Source organism: Apus apus, chromosome W, assembly GCF_020740795.1.
Source record: "Apus apus isolate bApuApu2 chromosome W, bApuApu2.pri.cur, whole genome shotgun sequence".
NCBI lineage: Eukaryota > Metazoa > Chordata > Aves > Apodiformes > Apodidae > Apus > Apus apus.
Genome location: NC_067311.1, coordinates 10,265,756 through 10,284,727, shown reverse-complemented (window position 1 = coordinate 10,284,727; position 18,972 = coordinate 10,265,756). Strand labels below are relative to the sequence as shown.

At 45.7% G+C, this 18,972-nt stretch overlaps 2 protein-coding genes across 16 annotated transcripts in view; one reads left to right on the top strand and one right to left on the bottom strand.

Annotated features, from left to right (window-relative positions):
- LOC127395173 (E3 SUMO-protein ligase PIAS2-like) overlaps positions 1–4,228 on the bottom strand; it is a 56,286-nt gene extending 52,058 nt beyond the window's left edge. For 7 of the 8 annotated variants that reach the window (XM_051641701.1, XM_051641708.1, XM_051641706.1 and 4 more), the window contains exon 1: positions 3,992–4,228. In XM_051641701.1, the coding sequence (XP_051497661.1) occupies positions 3,992–4,015 (24 nt within the window). In that variant the 5' untranslated portion in view covers positions 4,016–4,228. Of the gene's footprint in view, positions 1–3,465; positions 3,599–3,991 lie in introns of those variants that run through there. The other variant, XM_051641702.1, reaches the window with a different exon arrangement.
- Positions 1–18,972, top strand: part of LOC127395168 (uncharacterized) — a 1,033,854-nt gene that overhangs the window by 55,201 nt on the left and 959,681 nt on the right. The window lies entirely within an intron of this gene.

Genomic DNA, 18,972 nt, shown 5'->3' with positions numbered 1-18,972 from the left:
ACCACTAGGACTTGTACTGTAACTGTACACATACAGTGCCCCCATAAAGAACAGTATCATCATCCCTAGGATCACTAGGCTGGTAATCATACAGTTGATTATGGCTACAGTTCTGTCAATAAACCATAAAACAATCACAAGAGCAGCTACAAAGAGCAGAATGCTCTCGGCTGCACACCACATGTACCATTGCAGGTTTGGAAAAAGATCCAGTAGATTCATTGCAGCAAGTGTCTGTTCAGTTTTCAATTCATCAGGAAATTCAGCAGAATTGTTACCCATTGCTATCTGAGGGATTCCTCCCATCAGAGATGGAATTTTGAACACTCCCAAATAATCAAAATGTGTAATCTGGGCTTAAAATCAAGCCCCACGTTGCGCGCCCACAAATTGTTTTCACCGTTTGACTCGGGTCCGACAACAATGATCTCGATCCCCTCCCCCTCCCTCCCAGGTAGGGAAGGAGAGAGAGAAAGAGAGACTTGGCTGGATTGAAAACTAAACTACACAGCTTTAATTAAACGCTAATGATATAAGAAAATATATACAATTATATACAGGTATGTTCAGGTATGTGCACGAGCCTCTCGCCTCCCCCCACCCCCAGCAACTCCCACCACACTCCCCTGAGCTGGAAACAGTTCCGAGAAATCCCGGAGCTGCTGACGGAGAAAGCAGAGAGTTATGAGGGTCAGGAGAGCTCAAGCCTAAGGGTCGACGGTGCTGCATGGACAGAGTCCTCCCCGGACGCCGGCCATGGACGGAAGAGAAAGGAAGAAGAAGAAGGAAGGAAGTTGTCTTCTGTGATCTCTGACCTTCCTCTGAGCTTACGTAGATATATGGAATGGAATATCTCTGGCCAGTTTTGCTGTCTGTCTAACTCAGCCTCCTACAGGGGGGGTCATAGATCTCCCCATAGTGTCTGAGCCGGCAGAGTGAAGGTGCGACCTTCAAGCCCCAGCAGTTAGAAAAACATTCCAATGTCTTATCAGCCTAGCTAGAACAGAGTGTTGCTAGTTAAAAGAAAGCTCACTGAAGGAAAAAAAATCATTAAAGGAAAATTGGCTTAATCCTGGCTCAAACCAGGACACCAAATCTCAGTGAGTTCAGAATTTGTTGGGAGCTGGAATTATTTTCTCACAGATGGCTCTCAAAAGGAGCTGTAGTTACCCACTCCTGGACCAATTCTGTTAAAAGAACGCATTCACATACCATCTCTGGCCTCCATACCAGACTGCTGACACCTGTTCCAAATCCCTCTATGTCTGTGTAATCCCTTTGACGTTCATCAGGCTGCTCTTGAGTGAGGATTATGGATAAAGGTATGAGCCATGTTTAAAAACACATCTGTGAACAGCAGTTCTGAAAATTGTATCTCAAAATACAAGATACAGTTGAGCTCACCACATCCTCTCAGCAACTCCCCAATATTCTAGAAACTGGTAACCTACAGAATTCAATAAACAGTACTAATTAAGAGTTAATCTGAAGGTCTGAAAGGGCAAGTCTTATACTGGGCATTTTCTCCAATATCTTGAGAAGTAGTGACTGTGGTTACAGCTACTTCCGAACTGTTTATCAAAACTGAAGATTACCAAAAGGCATAATGTAACAGCAGGTTCCCTTGAGTCTCTGTTTTCTTTCACTACAGCCTCTCAGTTATAATCCTTTGGTCATAGCTTCCCAGAACTTTTACTCTGAATATCCAGAGGATGGTAGGGATGGTACTAACAAATATTAAAACAATCTTTTGCCCTGAGAATAGAAAAATGCTGCCCCTGCATGTTTCCCTCAATAACAGGATTTAAGACAGAACTCAGACCTCCTGCCTTTAGTCAGTCCTTAACAATTTACTAAAATAAACTCTTCAAATTACCCTAGTGGTCTTTTATAAGACAGGTAGAGATCACATACTACAGGAAAATGTAACCAACAAGAGCAGCAAACAATACTGCCATAAAAACATCCCATATATTAATCTATAAAGCAGCAGTTTAAGATCACTCCTAAAGGTCAATTCATTAAATCTACTGGGGGTGGAGAGAGTATCTCTCTTCTTTGGCCATAAGCAGGAAGAATTGGTTGTCCGAGAGAAAACTTTAACCTGCAAACCAAGTGCCTGGTTTAAGCAGACACATCCAAATATATCCTCTTATTTTAAAAAAGGAGGCAGTAAAAGCCTTGAAGACAAGGCAATCTACTATATTCTCTTATAAAAATATCTAGAGCTTTTCCAAAATGGACCATGAATTATTATCAGCTGGATGTTGAACAGGTATTTAGAGAAGCACCAGGCTAGCAGATTAATTTCACAGGCAAACCAATTAACAAATAAGATTAATGGAAACATGAAAAAATTCTAGTCTGAAAAAATGTCTTAACTACTGATACCTATTTTGAGCAACAAAAGGGTAGTCTTGTAGTTGGCCTGAAAACCAGTTCCCTTCCCCCTATACTTCCTGAGTTACTTTTGGCAAGCAACTCAGTTACGTATATAATTTCAAAGGTATTTAGGTACCCAACTCCCAGAATCTATCAATACTTATGCATATCTATATAAGTGATTATAACGCATTGGAAAATGCTGATCACAGCTCCAGCTCAAGCCTGGAGGAGAGGAGCTACACAGAGTTCTCTTTGCTACAAAGTTTACACCGAGGGTTTAGCCACCTACCTAGCTTTGAGAGACTTTGGGCTGAAAGTGAGTCAGAATACTACACAAAAAAACATAAAACAAACGAGTTTAAAAAAACACCAACCATTTAACAACTTAGGAAAAAATAAGCCAACCCTTCTTAAACCCAAGATTCAGATCAAGCACCACTGTTCTCAAAGAAAGTAATTTCTTTCCATGAGATTTTCTTATAACCGAGTTCCTCAGCTACACTATAGCCAGCCATTTCAACCCCAGTGGTGTTAGTGCTGGAAGAAGCCTTAGTGCAAAAAATTCCCTGGCGATTTTAGCATATTTCTCCACTGTTGTCAGACTACAGTCCGTTCAGCCATCAGACCTTTCTCTACAATAAAGCCTAACTCACGTTGCTTCCTATTTAACTGGCTTTTATTCCTTCTGCAAAAAAGTCGGCGAGTGTCAGTGTGCATGTAGTGTTATCTCAGCAGCACTTCTGCGGCTGCAATATGCTGCAGGACAACATTCTCCTTCCAAAGATACTCACAGCTTGTTCAAAAAACATAAGGAAAAACAAACGATGTAGTCAATTATTTCTGTACACACTCGAAAATATGAAAGACCATCCCCTCACTGAAAAATCTGTTACAGAAAGTCCACAAGTGCAATATAAAAAGACATTAAATTAAAGATAAAACAGGTCTGAAAAAAAACAAAACCTGGATTTCATGCTTCACATGCACAGTTTCCCCAGTTAGAAAGCGGCTAATGAATTTTTTAAAAAATCAGTAATTATTCAGCATTCTCCCTTTAGTTCACAGTAAGGGCCCCAGTACCGGCTTGCGACAGGGCACCACGGCGCTGAGCGCTCCCGAGGACACAGAGCCCCACCAGGCGCATGGCCCAGCTTCTCGCTCGGCCGGGCCGCATGTAACCGCTGAAACGTTTTTTAAGATGTCGGGGGGGGAACCCAGGGGTGATGGAAAGCGGACTCCCCGAACCCTCACTTCCTATGGAGGTGACAGGGAGGGTTCTCCTCGGGTAGAGCCAGCAGCACCGCCGACTTCCGACCGCGTTTCAGAGCGGCCTCGCTTCCTTCCCGGGGAAGGCGCAGGCGGCCGCGGAGCCCCGGTGATTTCCAACCGGCCGTTACGGGCTGCCGCCTTAGCGAAAGACGCCGACAGTCCCTGTCGCCCCGTGCACATCCCCCCCCGCAAGCACCAAGAGGTGCGGCGGGGGCTCCCCATGAGAAAAAGCTAGGGGGGGGGGGGAGGGGGGTGGGCAAGGGGGCCCGCCGCCGCGGGAACAGCCGAGCGATATCTCGGCCCGCTCTCCCCCACCACTGCCTCTCTTCCTCCTCACCCGCAGCTCCTCGAAATCCGCCATTTTCTACCCGCTGCTGCCGTCGCCGGGCCCCGCCGCCACCATCGCGCACTCTGTGCGTGTTCCGAGCAAGTGACGGGAGACTGCAGCTCCGGCCGGGGTGGGGAGGGGTTCTGCACCACCTCTCAGGTCCGACTCTCCGCCCGGCGGGACGGCCCCAAAGGGAATCGTGAGATAATGTGCCGGCGGCGAGGGAAGCAAGCAGTCCAAAATCAATTTGATTGATAAAGCGAGCTCCGATTTATTGAATACACAGTGTTACTTTTATACCCTTTTCCAAACCTACTTGTAGTGAATTCATTGGATAGTAACTACTTGTAGTGATTTCATTGGATAGTAACTACTTGTAGTGATTTCACTGGATGGTAACTACTTGCAGTGATTTTACTGGATAGTAACATACACACTGAGTTCCAGGGTTCTTCCTTGTTTTCTATTATTCTACTTCTCTACCTTGTCCTTGAGTTAGTTTAAGCTAGCAGAGAGATTGTTTATACTTGTGTTAGGCTAAAAAAAGAGATTGCTTGTACAGCTGCTATTTGTGTTAACCTCTCAAGGCCTCTCAAGGAGATAGCAAGGGCCCATGGCCCTGCTGCTCAAGCCATTCTTCAACAATAAAGTCTCTTTTTTCTGTACAAATACACTCGCTGGTGCCAGTCCGTAGTACCCCTTACCGAGCCCAGCCCCTCCGTGACTCCCGGGGTCCCTAGCAGGCTCTGAGGGATTGCACCTCGTGGGAAGGACTCATGTCAGAGAGGTTCGTGAAGGACTTTCTCCCATGGGAGGAACCCCGTGGGGAAGCAGGGGAAGACTGAGGAATCCTTCTGTTAGAAACGGAATGTAGCGTTGTTTTCACATCTTAGTGTTAAAAATGTAGTGTTGTTTTCGCACCCTAGTGTTAGGAAGATAATAGTTTGTTTCTGCCCTAGTGAAAAGAAACTTTATGGTGATTGAAGAGAGAAGGGAGATATCTGAGCATTCCAAGGACACCTAGGGTGGTTTATAGTCCAAGAAACTGAGGGACTTAATTGGGATCCATCTGGGGGAGCTGAGATATCGGAACATGGCAAAGGCCATGATAAAGACAGAACAAAGTCACTCCTATGTTACTCCCCGGGACAGGATGGCACCAGATGGTATAAATTATTCTGATGATTGGGAAGACAGCCAAAGGGCAAGAAAGGTCAGAATTATACCTTAAAAGGTAAAAAGTAAATACCTAGAATGGAATGTGTAAACAGGGGCAGGAAATTTATATGGTAATTAGAAGCGTTGGATAGGCTGCAAACCCTGGACTACCAACCAGTGGGGAAACAGGGAAGGGAACCTTGCATCATGAATAGGGAATATAAACAGTTACTCAACTTACTATGGGGTGTGCCTACTTCTTTAGGTCGCCCATTCTTGCAAGAGTGTAAATAAACTGTGCTTTGCTGAAGGATCTGTTTGGGCCTATTCATTGGTGAGACAAATGTTTCTCACACTTCTCCCTGAGGAGAAGGAAACAACAGACTGTGAACTGACTTTTAACCCTATTCCCTGTCCCTGATACATCATAGGATATTTGTTAGTAAATTCAATAGAAATATAGCCTAATAAAAGTTTATTAAAATAATGAATTTGCTATACTAAGATGGTTGCTTTTAAAACAAGGTGCTTTGTGAAACTATCAGTCAACTATGCCAAGCATCCTGTAGGTTGTGATAACATCAAGTCTTCTAAGAACCTGTGGGCCTACAGACAACACTGATGTGGATTCTGACCCACCTGGGCAATCTACCAGCAGGAGACTGGAGAAAGGACCAGGATGGGAGACAGAACAAAGACGACAAAGGACTAGAATCAACAAAGACCCCACAGGAGACCCTCGAGCATGCATAATTACAAAGATAGCCAATTCCAGAAAATAAAATTACTATGTAAAAGAATTCTGGGAACTCATTGACATGGAACTGAATATGCATGTTTTTGGTGTATATTAGTTGGGGTGTTTCACTGACTTGTTGGAGCACTCATGGTGGAGATTCCCCAGTGCTGCCCAGCGCTGCAATAAAGAATGCCTGCTCAATAACAGCTTGTTTGTTGTTATTGGGTCTTGATCTCGGAATCCTTACCCAGCCGCACCTAGCCTCCCATTTGGGTGAGGAGTGCTAGAAAGGAAGGGGGTTTGGAAGCTCCGAAATTTTTGTTTCATCCCCCTGTGCCGCTGGGGGGAAGGAGGGAGAGAAATCAGGAACAAAGTAATTTGGGTCCGAGAAGGGAGGGGTGGGGCAAAGTATTTAAGCTCTGTTCTTTGTTGAAGAATGCCAGGATGAAGCAAATTTTCCCTTTACTGATATTTTTTTCCTTCAGTAAGCTTTCTTTTAACTAGTAGCAGAGCCTTCCAGCTAAGGCTGATAAGAGCGTAATGTTTTTCTAACTGCTGGGTCTTCAAGGTCACATCTTTATTCTGCCAGCTCAGACACTACGGGGAGATCTATGACCCCCCTGTAGGAGGCTGAGTTAGACAGACAGCAAAATTGGCCAGAGATATTCCATTCCATATATCTACGTAAGCTCAGAGGAAGGTCAGAGATCACAGAAGACAACTTCCTTCCTGCTTCTTTTTCCCTTCTCTTCCGTCCACGGCCGGCGTCCGGGGAGGACTCTGCATCCATCACCGTCGACCCCCAGGCTCGAGCTCTCCTGACCCTCATCACTCTCCGCTTTCTCTGGCAGCAGTCTGGAATTCTTCGGGATAGTTCGCAGCTAAGGAGAGTGCTGTGAGAGTTGCTGGGGGTGGGGGGGAGGCAAGAGGCTTTTGCACATACCTGAACATGTTTGTATATAATTGTATATATTTTCTTATATCATTAGTGTTTAATTAAAGTTGTGTACTTTAGTTTTCAATCCAGCCAAGTCTCTCTCTCCTTTCCTACCTGGGTGAGAGGGGGAGGGGACTGAGAGCATTGTTGTCAACCTGAGTCAAACAGTGAAAATAATTTATTGGTGCCCAACGTGGGGCTTGATTTTAACCCCAGATTATAACTTTTTACTAATTCGGAGTGTTCGAAATTCCATGTCTGATGGGAGGAATCCCTCAGATAGCAATGGGCAACAGTTCTGCTGAATTTCATGACAGATTGAAAAATGAACACTTTCTGCGATGTATCTTCTGGACATTGTTCCCAACCTGCAACTGTGGTATGCAGCCGAGAGCATTCTGCTCTGTGTAGCTGCTCTTGTGATTGTTTTATGGTTTATTGACAGAACTGTAGCTATAATCAACCATATAATTACCAGCCTAGTGATCCTAGGGGTTATGATACGGTTCATTATGGGGGCACTGTATGTGTACAGTTACAGTACAAGTCCTAGTGGTACAACTCCTAAAGTGAACGGAACGGTCCATGTTGATAACAGCAGTAGCTGGCTCAATTTTACCTCTCCATTGTCTTTCAAGCTGAATCTCCCAGCTTTTGATCTGAATAGCATTGTTGCAGTAAGGATGCTTCTGCTGAATGTTTATAATGTATTGCGGATGTGTCAGGCGAGGTGTTGCTCCACTCACTGCCACTCCCCCACAGGCAATGCTGCTGCCACTGCTGCTGCCAACTCCACTGCTCCTGATACCACCACTCGTACTGACACCAAAACAGCTGTTTCTACAAGTGCTGCTACAAAATCAACTGCTTCTACGAAGATAAAGTCCACTCTCTTTCGAATCATCCTGTGACCAGAAGCAAGGCAAAGGCAAAACGCTCCTCCCTGAGACATCCGGAGCTTCTTATAACAACAGAGGCTGAAACTGAGGAGGCAGAGGATTCTAAATCAGCTGACAGAGCAGGTACCTGTCAAACAGATAACGACAATGACGTTGTTCAGCCTTTCTCTGTGAAAGAACTGTGCCTCATGAGAAAGGACTTCACCCGCACTGATGGTGAGGGAATTCTTCCTTGGTTGCTCCGATGCTTGGATAGTGGTGCTGAAACCTACAACATGGATGAGAGAGAAGCCAAGCAGTTGGGATCCCTGGCCAGAGATGCTGGTATTGACAGAGCACTTAGTAGTAAGATGGGAACTACCACCCTGTGGGACCGACTTCTTTCAGCTGTGAGGGAGAGATACCCCCACAAGGGTGACATTGAATGGCACCGAAGCAGAACACCCACTCTTGAAAAAGCCATCACATACTTGAGAGAGTATGCTCTGTGCATCCTTGGCATAGACTATCTCAAGAAAGGATACTTTCGTGACCCGAAAGGGTACCGGTGGGCTTTTGGTATAGCAGCTGTAGAGACTGAGGACATTGAACAGCTGCAGACTTTGCTTGGCCTTTCAGATGACCCTTCTCTACTGGGGTTGCTGAAGGTTGAAGACCAACAGGTGCCAATTGCCACTTCAACGGTGCATAGACGACAATATCGCACCAACAGAGACTCTGTGATCCCCATCCATAAGCTGATCTGGCAATTGGAGAGCCAGGGAGTGATCAGCAGGACTCATTCACTCTTCAACAGTCCTATTTGGTCAGTGTGAAAGCCTGATGGCGAATGGAGGCTGACACTGACCCCTACCTGGGTGGGAGTGGGAGGGGATCGAGGGCATTGTTGTCGAACCTGAGTCAAATGGTGACATCTGTAAATTAAATTTTATGTTATGAGCTCATTAGGAAAGAAAACAAATACACATTACAAACAAGGGCTTAATTCCCTTTGTCCTTCTCTCTATGGAAGGGAAGGGAGGAACCTGAACATACACAAGTCCACAGGACCTGATGATATGCATCTCAGGGTCCTGATGGAATTGTCTGATATAGTCACTAAGCCACTCTCCATCATATTTGAAAAGTCATGGCAGCCAGGTGAAGTCCCCTGCGACTGGAGAAAAGGGAAATATTCCACTCAGTTTTAAAAATGGTAAAAAGGTGGACCCTCGGAACTACCAGTCAGCCTCACCTCTGTGCCTGATAAGACCGTGGAGCAGATCCTCCTGGAAGACATGTCAAGACATATGGAAGACAGGGAGATGATTAGAGACAGACAGCAGGGCTTCACCAAGGGCAAATCATGCCTGACTAATCTAGTGGCCTTGTATGATGGAAGAACTGCATCAGTGGGCAAGGGAAGAGCTACAGATGTCATCTATCTAGACTTCTATAAGGCCTTTGATACAGTCCCTCATGACATCCTTGCTGCTAAATTGGAGAGATGTGGGTTTGATGGGTGGACTGTTAGATGGATAAGGAATTGGCTGAATGGCTGCATCCAAAGTCTTATAGTCAACAGCTCAAATTCCAAGTGTAAAGCAGTAGCTAGTGGTGTCCCTCAAGGGTCCGTACTGAGACCAATACTCTTTAATATCTTTAATATCTTCATCAGTGACATAGAGAGTTGGATTTTAATACACCCTCAACAAGTTTGTGGATGACACCAAACTAAGCGGTGCAGTCGACACACCTGAGGTAAGGGTTGCCATCCAGGAGACATTGAGAGGCCTACGTGAACCTCATGAAGTTCAACAAGGCCAAGTGCAAAGGCCTACGCCTAGGTCAGGGCAATCACCAATATCAGTACAGACTGGGGGTTTAATAGATTGAGAGCAGCCCTGAGGAGAAGGACTTGGGGGTACTGGTGGATGAAAAACTGGACACAAGCCAGTAATGTGGGCTTGCAGCCCAGAAAGCCAACTGCATCTTGGGTTGCATCAAAAGAAGGTTAAGAGAGGTGATTCTGCCTCTCTGCTCCGCTCTTGTGAGACCCTGCCTGAAGTATTGCATCCAGCTATGGGGTCCCCAGTACAAGACAGACATGGACCTGTTAGAGCGAGTCCAGAGGAGGTCCACGGAAATTATCAAAGGGCTGGAACACCACCCATGAGGAGAGGGCAAAAGAGTTGGGCTTGTTCATCCTGAAGAAGAGATAACTCTGTAGAGACCTTACTGCAGCCTTTCAATATTTAAAGGGGGCTTATAAGAAAGATAGAGAAAGTCTTTTTACCAAGACCTATAGTGACAGGACAAAGGGCAATGATTTTAAACTGAAAGAGGGTAGGTTTAGATTAGATATTAGAAAAAAAATAATATTATGAGGGTGGTGGGACACTGGAACAGGTTCCCCAGAGAAATTGTGGATGCTCCATGATTGGAGGTGTTCAAGGTCAGTTTGGACAGGGCTTTGAGCAACCTGATCTAGTGGTTGGACTCGATTATTTTTAAAGTTTCTTTCATCCCAAGCCATTCTACGATTCTATGATCTGAAGGTATATAGAATTTCCTCTCTATTCCTCTTTTTATTCTATCATATTAAAACAGCTATTTTATTACACTATTTGGTTTTGAGCCTTTTTTATTGAGATCTAGAAAGAACTCTGCACTGTCTCTCTCACACATGCACACCTCCCACCTCCTACTGGTGCAGAACACTTGGCCTCATGGATAAGATCTCGATAAGAAACGACATTTTGGAAGAGGGACAGCAGAGAGAAAGAAAAGCTCTAATGGGTCCAGGCTGACCCCACACACAGGCATGGAGGCCAGTCATACAGTGATTAGCACACATGACCCCTCCTAGTCATTTGAGAACCCAAGAAGGAATTACCTCACTGCCCCACACCTGAGGATAGTAGGAAATGGTTAGAGAAGCAAGGGGTAGGATGGGGCAGAGGGTTATGAGATCAAGTAGTATCTGGTTATTGTAAACTTCCTTTCAGTGCCTGTGGGACACCACAGAAAGTGAACAAAAGAAAACAAGGGAATCCAAGTACAACTGGGAAGTTTACAGACCTGGCTGTACTCAGAGAAAATGGAAGGCTAGGTAGAGGTGGAGACCCTAGAAAGTGAATGAAAGAAAAACAGAATTGCAAGCACAACTAGAAAGTTTGGAGACCTGATTGCATTTGTATAAACTGGAAGCCCAAGCACAGGGGAATATGCTAGAAACCTAAGTACACACAGTGAGGAAGGGACAGAGTGCCCACACTGGACAATGAGGGCATAAGGTTCGAGCAGCTAGTTACCCCGGTGATTACTGTGATGGTGACAGCTGGGATTCCTCTGGGCAAAAATGGACTGAAGGGTCCAAGGACAAATATGGTATGCCCTTTAGTTATTAACAAAGCAAAAGGACCCCCTGGGGTGCTGCAGCATACAATATCAGTGTACAATTCTACTCCAGCCAAGCTCCAGAATTTGGACTTGTATTGGCAGAAGTCTAAGGGAGAGATTATGATGATGGTTACTGTGAGTGTGGGACCAAGGAAGGAATAGTGTACAACTGACCCCCCAAGAAGTATCACATCTGGGAGCAATTTCCCAAAATCCAGTGGTAACACAATGATTAAAAGGAGCTCAAGCAAATGGAAATGCTAGTTATTCTCTGGCTGCAGGGGGCAATAAAGCTACAGCACCAATTTCCATTTGGTTGGAATGATTGTATGGTGACATGGAAACATATAAATGAGGGGGGACAGTACTTGAGAGAACTTACTATTCTATAGGGTGTTTACAACCATGCCTTCACTAGTCCTAACTCAGAAATACAATCCAGGCTGTTAATTGGGACACCTTTTAATTCTAAAGCGGCCATCATATCACTTTTGGGAGCTGCCCAGGGAAAAGTGGTCAGGGATGTAATTCTAGCACTATAGGGCAGTTACAAGAATACCAAGCAAAAAGGGGAGAGAGGAAATGATGCTTTGTAGATAAACTGCAAAAGAAAAAAGTTATCTGAAAGGAGATATTAATAGTTCAGAGTACCAAAAGACAAAATGGATGAGAAACTCATCCCTATTGATGGGGAAAATATAAGCAATTATGTGTTGGGTCTGTGTGATGAGCCTTTGGTAGCAGGGGAGGGGCCACAGGGATGGCTCCTGAGAGAAGCTGCTGAAAGCTCCCCCAGCTCCAAAATCTGGCCCCACCTCTGGCCAAGGACAAGGCCATCAGTAAGGGTGGATGCGCCTGTGATTAACCTATTTAAGAAGGGGAAAAGGAAACTGCTTAAAAGACCTGCAGGGGAGAGGAGGAGGTGAGAACAATACCGGAGCAGAGAAGATGATCTGAGGGCTGGAGCACCTCTGCTATGAGGACAGGCTGAGAGAGTTGGGGTTGTTCAGCCTGTAGAAGAGAAGGCTCAGGGGAGACCTCATAGCAGCCTTCCAGTACCTGAAGAGGACCTACAGGAAAGCTGGGGAGGGACTTTTTACAAGGCCTTGTAGTGAAAGGACAAGAGGTAATGGATTTAAACTGGAGGAGGGGAGATTTAGGTTAGACATTAGGAATAAATTCTTTAGTGTGAGCATGGTAAGACACTGGCACAAGTTGCCCAGGGAGGTTGTGGAAGCCCCATTCCTGGAAGTGTTCAAGGCCAGGTTGGATGGGGCTCTGAGCAATCTGGTCTAGTGGGAGGTGTCCCTGCCCATGCAGGGGGGTTGGAACTAGATGATCTTTAAGGTCCCTTCCAACTCAAACCATTCAGTGATTCAATGATTCTATGATACCAAGATCAGTGAGGAAGGAGGGGGAGGAGGTGTGCCAAGCAGAGATTCCCCTGTAGCCCATGTTGAGACCACAGGCTGTCCCCCTGAAGCCCATGGAGGATCATGGTGGAGCAGTCTGCGAAGGACCACGGCAGAGCAGATGTGGACCTGCAGCTGTGGAGGACCCCATGCTAGGGGAGGTGATTGTGTCTGAAGAAGGCCATGACTCTGTGCACAGCCCACGCTGGAGCACTCTGTTCCTGAAGGACTGCACCTCGTGGGAAGGGACCCCATATTGGAGCAGGGGAAGAATGTGAGGAGGAAGGAGAGGCAGAAAACAATGTGTGATGAACTGACTGCAACCCCTATTCCCTGTCCCCTGTCACTGTTTGACTCAGTTTGACAACAATGCTCTCAATCCCCTCCCCCTCCCACCCAGGTAGGGAAGGAGAGAGAGAAAAAAAGAGAGAGAGACTTGGCTAGATTGAAAACTGAACCGTGCAGCTTTAATTAGAATACTAATGGGTGATATGAGAGGATATATATATATATGTGATTATACAAAGGTGTGGGTAAAAGCCTCTCGTCTCCCCCCCACCCCCAGCAACTCCCACAGCACTTCCCTCAGACGAGACAATTTTGAGGAATCCCGAAGCTGCTCCTGGAGAAAGGCAGAGAGTTATGAGGGTCAGAAGGGCTTGAGGTCGATGGGTCGACGATGATGGGCAGATGGTGTTTTTCCCAGATGCCGGCCACGAACGGGAGGGAGAGAGAGAAGAAGGAAGGGAGTCAGAGAGGTGAAGCGAAGCAGCGAGAGAGCGAAGCAGGAAGGAAGGAAGTTTTCTTCTGTCATCTCCCACCTTCCCCCGAGCCTACATAGATATATGGGATGGAATATCTCTGGCCAGTTTTGCTGTTCGTCTAACCCAGCCTCCCACGAGGGGGGCCACAAATCTCCCCGCAGTGTCTGAGCCGGCAGAGCAAAGGCACGACCTTGAGGGCCCAGCAATTATAAAAACATTCCAGTGTCTTATCAACCTAGCAGAACACACAGTTGCTAGTTGAAGAAAGCTCACTGAAATGAAAAAAGGAATCAGCAAAAGAAAAACTGGCTTTATCCTGGCTCAAACCAGGACATCCCCATGCTCTGCAGGAAAGGATGTAGAAAAATTAGGAGCAAAGTAATTTGGGTCAGGGAAGAAGGGAGGGGGTGGGGTAAATTATTTGGTTTTAAGGTCTGTTTTTGTTTTTTCTTTGTCCTGCTCTGATCTGATTAGTGAGAAATTAAACTGAGTTATACCCCAAGTTGAGTCTGTTTTTCCTGTGACCATAACTGGTGACTGAACCCTCCCTGTCCTTGTCTTGAATTTGTTATATTTTCTCCTCCCCATCCCACCATGGTCCTTTTCCATGGGGCTGCTTTCTAGCAGGTCAAGCCCTAACCTATATCAGTGCATGGTGTTTTTTCTCCCCAGGTGCAGGACTCTACACTTATTCTTGTTGAACCTCATTAGGTTAATCGTTGCCCAGCTCTCCAGTCTGTCCAAATCTCACTGAATGGCTGAACAGCCTTCAAATGTATCAGCCAATCCTCCCAGCTTTGTATAATCCACAAACTTGCTGAGGATACACTCCATCCCCTCATCCAGGTCATCAATGAAGATGTTGAATAAGACCGGGTCCAGTACTGACCCCCGGGGAACACCACTAGTCACAGGTCTCCAACTGGACTCTGCACCATTGATCACAACCCTCTGGGCTCTATTGTTTAGCCAGTTCTCAATCCATCTCACTGTCTGCTCTTCTAACTTGCATTTATTGAGCTTATCCACAAGGATGTTATGGGAGACAATGTCAAAAGCCTTGCTAAAGTCCAGGAAGACAACATCCACTGTTCTCCCTGCATCTATCCATTCTGTCACACCATCATAGAAAGCTATCAGATTAGTCAGACATTATTTCCCCTTGGTGAATCCATGCTGGCTACTCCTGATAACCTTTTCTTCCATGTGCTTAGAGATTACCTCCAGAATAAGCTGCTCCATCATCTTTCCAGGGATGGAGGTGAGGCTGACCGGTCTGTAGTTACCCAGGTGCTGTTTCTTGCCCTTCTTGAAGACTAGAGTGATATTAGCTTTACTCCAGTCCTCAGGCACCTCTCCTGTTTTCCAGGACTTTTCAAAGATGATGGAGAGCCATCTAGCGATGACTTCTGCCAGCTCCCTCAGCACACATGGGTGCATCCCATCGTGGCCCATGGATTTGAAGATGTCCAGTTTCCTTAATTGATCTTTAACACAATCTGCTTCAATCAAGGTGAAGTCTTCCTTATTCCTGACATCTTCTGTGGTCTGGAAGGTTTGGGAATCCTGAGGGTCAGCAGTAAAGACCTTGGCAAAGAAGGCATTCAGTAACTCTGCCTTTTCCATATCCTTCATCACCAGGGCACACACTTTGTTCAGCAGTGGGCCCACATTTCCTCTGGTCTTCCTTTTACCTCCAACGTATTTGAAGAAGCCTTTCTTGTTGTCCTTGACTTCCCTTGCCAGTTTTAATTCTAAGTAGACCTTAACTTTCCTTGTTGCATCCCTATACTCTCTGACTACGTTCTTGATCCATAGTCAAGATATTTGCTTTAATATTCAGTTCTGTGCAGAAAAGGGAGCAGTGTGGTATTCCACAAAGTTAGCTCAGCTTCCCGAAATGCAAGTGCTACTTTTATACACAGAAACTTGTAAAATTCCTTTATCTCTAATTATATTCTATCACTTGTATACGTGATTGGCTAACTAGTTCTTCACCTCCATTTGAAGTGGCAATGTTTAAAAATTTCACTATGCATGCTCAGAGGGTAGGTGTAGAGGGCTTTTTAGTGAGCAATGGACATGTGAGCGATCCAGCCTTTACTGAAAACATCTGGGCCCCCGAGCAAGGACATTTCCATGGATACCAACTGAGAAAGTGAGCAGCGAAGGTAAACAACTTCCGGATGTGCCAAAGAAGGAAATGAGGCAGAGAGTCATGACTGTGCATGCACGTGCTATAAGGCTAGGAACCAATCACTGTTTAGGTGGTGGCAGGCTCTATGACAATTGACCAATGACAAGAGTGGTTTTGGATGCGTGTACATAGCAAGGGGCTATATAAGAAAGGTTGGCGCGTAAAATAAACAGCATTCACCTGATCATATTGATCCCTGTGTGTCTGTCCATGATGACCGCCTGAACAGGGACCCTTAGATTCGCTGCTAAGGCTGCCGGACAGCGTGAAGAAGGCAAGACCAAGAGGTTGGAGAAGCCGGCCGAAATCAGTCGCTGCCCCAGCGGCTACGTTCCGCAGTGCCCAGCAGAGCGGCCCGCAACTGGCGGGTTAGAGGTGCACCTCGGACTTACTACTCTTCTCACTAAAAGGCAAGTGAGTGGTCGGGGAGGAGATGGGATCTACGCTTACCAAAGAAGAGGAAGCAGTAGTGAAGCTCCTCCAACACATACTCTCTGTGAGAGGAATTTCTTATGAGATGCAAGCACTTAAAGGCTTGTTGCAATGGGCATGGGACAGAAATTTAATCTCTGGGGTCGGTACAGCGTTTGAGTTATCCACCTGGGAAGCCATAGGTCTAAGCCTATGGGATAACATCAGCAGCAAAGGAAAAGATGGAAAAGAGGCTAGCACATATTCTACATTATGGAAATTGATCAGATAAATTTTGCACTCTATGAAAGAGGAGCGGATTGCTGCTGCTTCTCCTTTTGCTGCCCTAAATCCTAACGGGGAGGATAAGAGCGGTGCTGCCGCAGCCTCTTCTTCCCCTGTAAATCCTTTTGCCCAAAACTTCGCGATACCAGAGAGTTGCAGCAAAAGATTGAATGGTTACAGCAAAAACCGGAAGGGTTGCAGCGAGAGAATAAAGAGTTGCAGCAAGAGATTGAATGGTTGCAGCAAGAGAATAAAAAGTTGCAGCAAAGAATTGAAGGGTTGCAGCGAGAAATTGAAGGGTTAAGAAAGCAGGGAAAGGAGAGAATTGGTGCCACCCTGTCTTACTTAGGTGATAAATGTGGGGAACTTGCTAATTGCGAGGATTCCTCAGGTCCTGGTAGTCAAGATACTGAGGTCTTGGATGACTTTAACACACTAAAGAAATGTAAGCCCGTAAACTCTGAGCAATCAGATAGGAAAAGTGTGAGTTTTCATTTCGGGACAGAAAAGCAGTGCCCGATTTTGGAATCAAAGCCACAGCCGCAAGAGCAGCAAGCCCCCGCACAGCTGCAGCCCCCCCTCTCCAAGGAGCAGGAGGAGGGACTAAGGGCAGATTTTAGGATATTACACGAGGCAGTTAAGGACTTCATGACACATAACACTCAAAGAATTAGCAATTTGGAGATAAATGTCCATAAAGTTTCCATGATTATGGACAATAGGTTTAGCGATTTGGAGATGGATATTCACAACAGCATTCGAAGGATTGGCGAATTGGAAAAATATGTCCACCAACTTCCCACAAATAGGGACAAAGTCCCAACTAATTTACCTTCTCGCTATACCGGTTCTGAGGATGATGAGGAGGAGAGAATAGAGCATAAACAACTGCGCCCGGTTATGAGAACGACTTTTTATCTTGATGAAGATACTGGTAGGAAGAAAGATAAGGTTGTCAAGGAAGTATCTTATACATCATTAGAATTGGCACAAATTAGAAAACAATACAGCAGGCGCCCATCTGAGACAGAAGCTGAATATGTAATGAGAGTGTCCCTCACAGGAGGAGACGAGATCAAATTAAGTGAACAAGAAGCTAGAGGGTTCTGGGGATCTGGAATTATTCTAACAACTGGAGATAGGGGACACCCCTGGTCCCTAACCCAGCGAGCAGCTTTTTTTTGTTGGCTCGAATGATCCCCTTAGCAGAGGAGAGCCGAAGACCCTGCGGGGGGGCTATTCTAACATTTTGGACAATGTCCAAAAGGCTGCTGCAATTTAAATGATTTATGACCATGATTTAGTACCAGATCAAGAAAGCCCTATGAATCTTCGAGTGAAACCAGACAGAATGAAGGCCTTAATCAGGGGGCTCCCTCTGTTACTTAAAGAGGCAGCCGTGAAAATCAAACTTAACATCGAAAACGGAGATCTGCGAGGATTTACATGGTCTGATTTGGCCAAAGAATTGGTAAAATACGGCAAGGAATATGAGGATACATCTGATTCTGAAGATGTCCCCAAGCTTTCTGCAGCCAGACAAAAGATTCGACCCTCCTATGCTGATGTGGCTGCCAGGTCACCCCGGGATCCTCCTAAGCAGTGGGAGAAATCACGGGGTGACTGGACAGTCGTGGATAGATCTAAAAATAACAGAAAGCCAAACAGCACCCATAAAAGCCAGTACCCTGAAAACAAAAGTGCTTCATCTCCAGGTGATGACAAAGGGCCCTACGCTAAGCTTAAGGAGGAAGCCAGGCATAAAGGTATCCCATCGAAGCTTTTGTCTCAGGATTATTCTTACCAGCTTCTGAAAGACCTGGCAGAAAGTTGGCCTACACGGCCCAGCTCAAGGTCTAATTCAAGAGACAGATCCAGGGAAAAACCCAACAAGTCGGGAAACTAAATAGCCCTCCTTCTGCCAAGAAAAAGAAATCAAAAAGAAAGACAAAGAGACAGGGGGGGGAGAGGAAAACCAAAATCTTGACACAGGAAATGAAAATGATCAACAGGAAAATGACAAGCAATCAGGCCCTAAAGCTTCCAGCCCTCCAAAAGACTGGCAGAATGTACTACGATTAGTTCAAAACAAAAATGGGGACTTGGAGCTTACTTGTGCTGTTGGGCCAAGACGCTATCCTGTAACATTTGTGGTGGACACAGGAGCACAAATTTCCACGCTAAAAGCTGATGTAGCTGAACAATGTGGTATTAAACCAGCTAAAAAGCCAATATATGTAAGTGGAGCATTTGGTAACTCTGCTTTACAAAAAACAGCTAAAGTCACCTTAAATCTACCAGGAGAGGAAGAACCGATTCGGACTGAAATGATTGTGGGTGACATTCCTTACAATTTGTTAGGAATGGATGTTCTCTTGGGCCAAGCGTGGAGAGATGAGAACGGTCGCTACTGGAATTTTGGCACACCCACACTAAAGCTGAGGTTGCTACAACGTGCTCCCCGTCTACCACAAAGCAGGATCACAAATATTAAACAGTATTCCATTCCTGTTGCTGCTAAGGAAGGCATCAAAGAAGTCATTTCTGATCTAAAACAAAAGGGCATTATTGTGCCCTGTCATTCACCATTTAACTCCCCAATTTGGCCTGTAAGAAAACCCAATGGTAAATGAAGAATGACAGTCGACTACAGGAAATTGAATGCCAATACAGATGCACTCACAGCTGCTGTACCTAACATTGCTGGACTGGTGCTAGAAATCCAGGAAGCAGCGCACCCAGTGCTGGCCTCCCTGGACATAAAGGATATGTTCTTCCAAATCCCTATTGATCCTGAGGACCAGAAG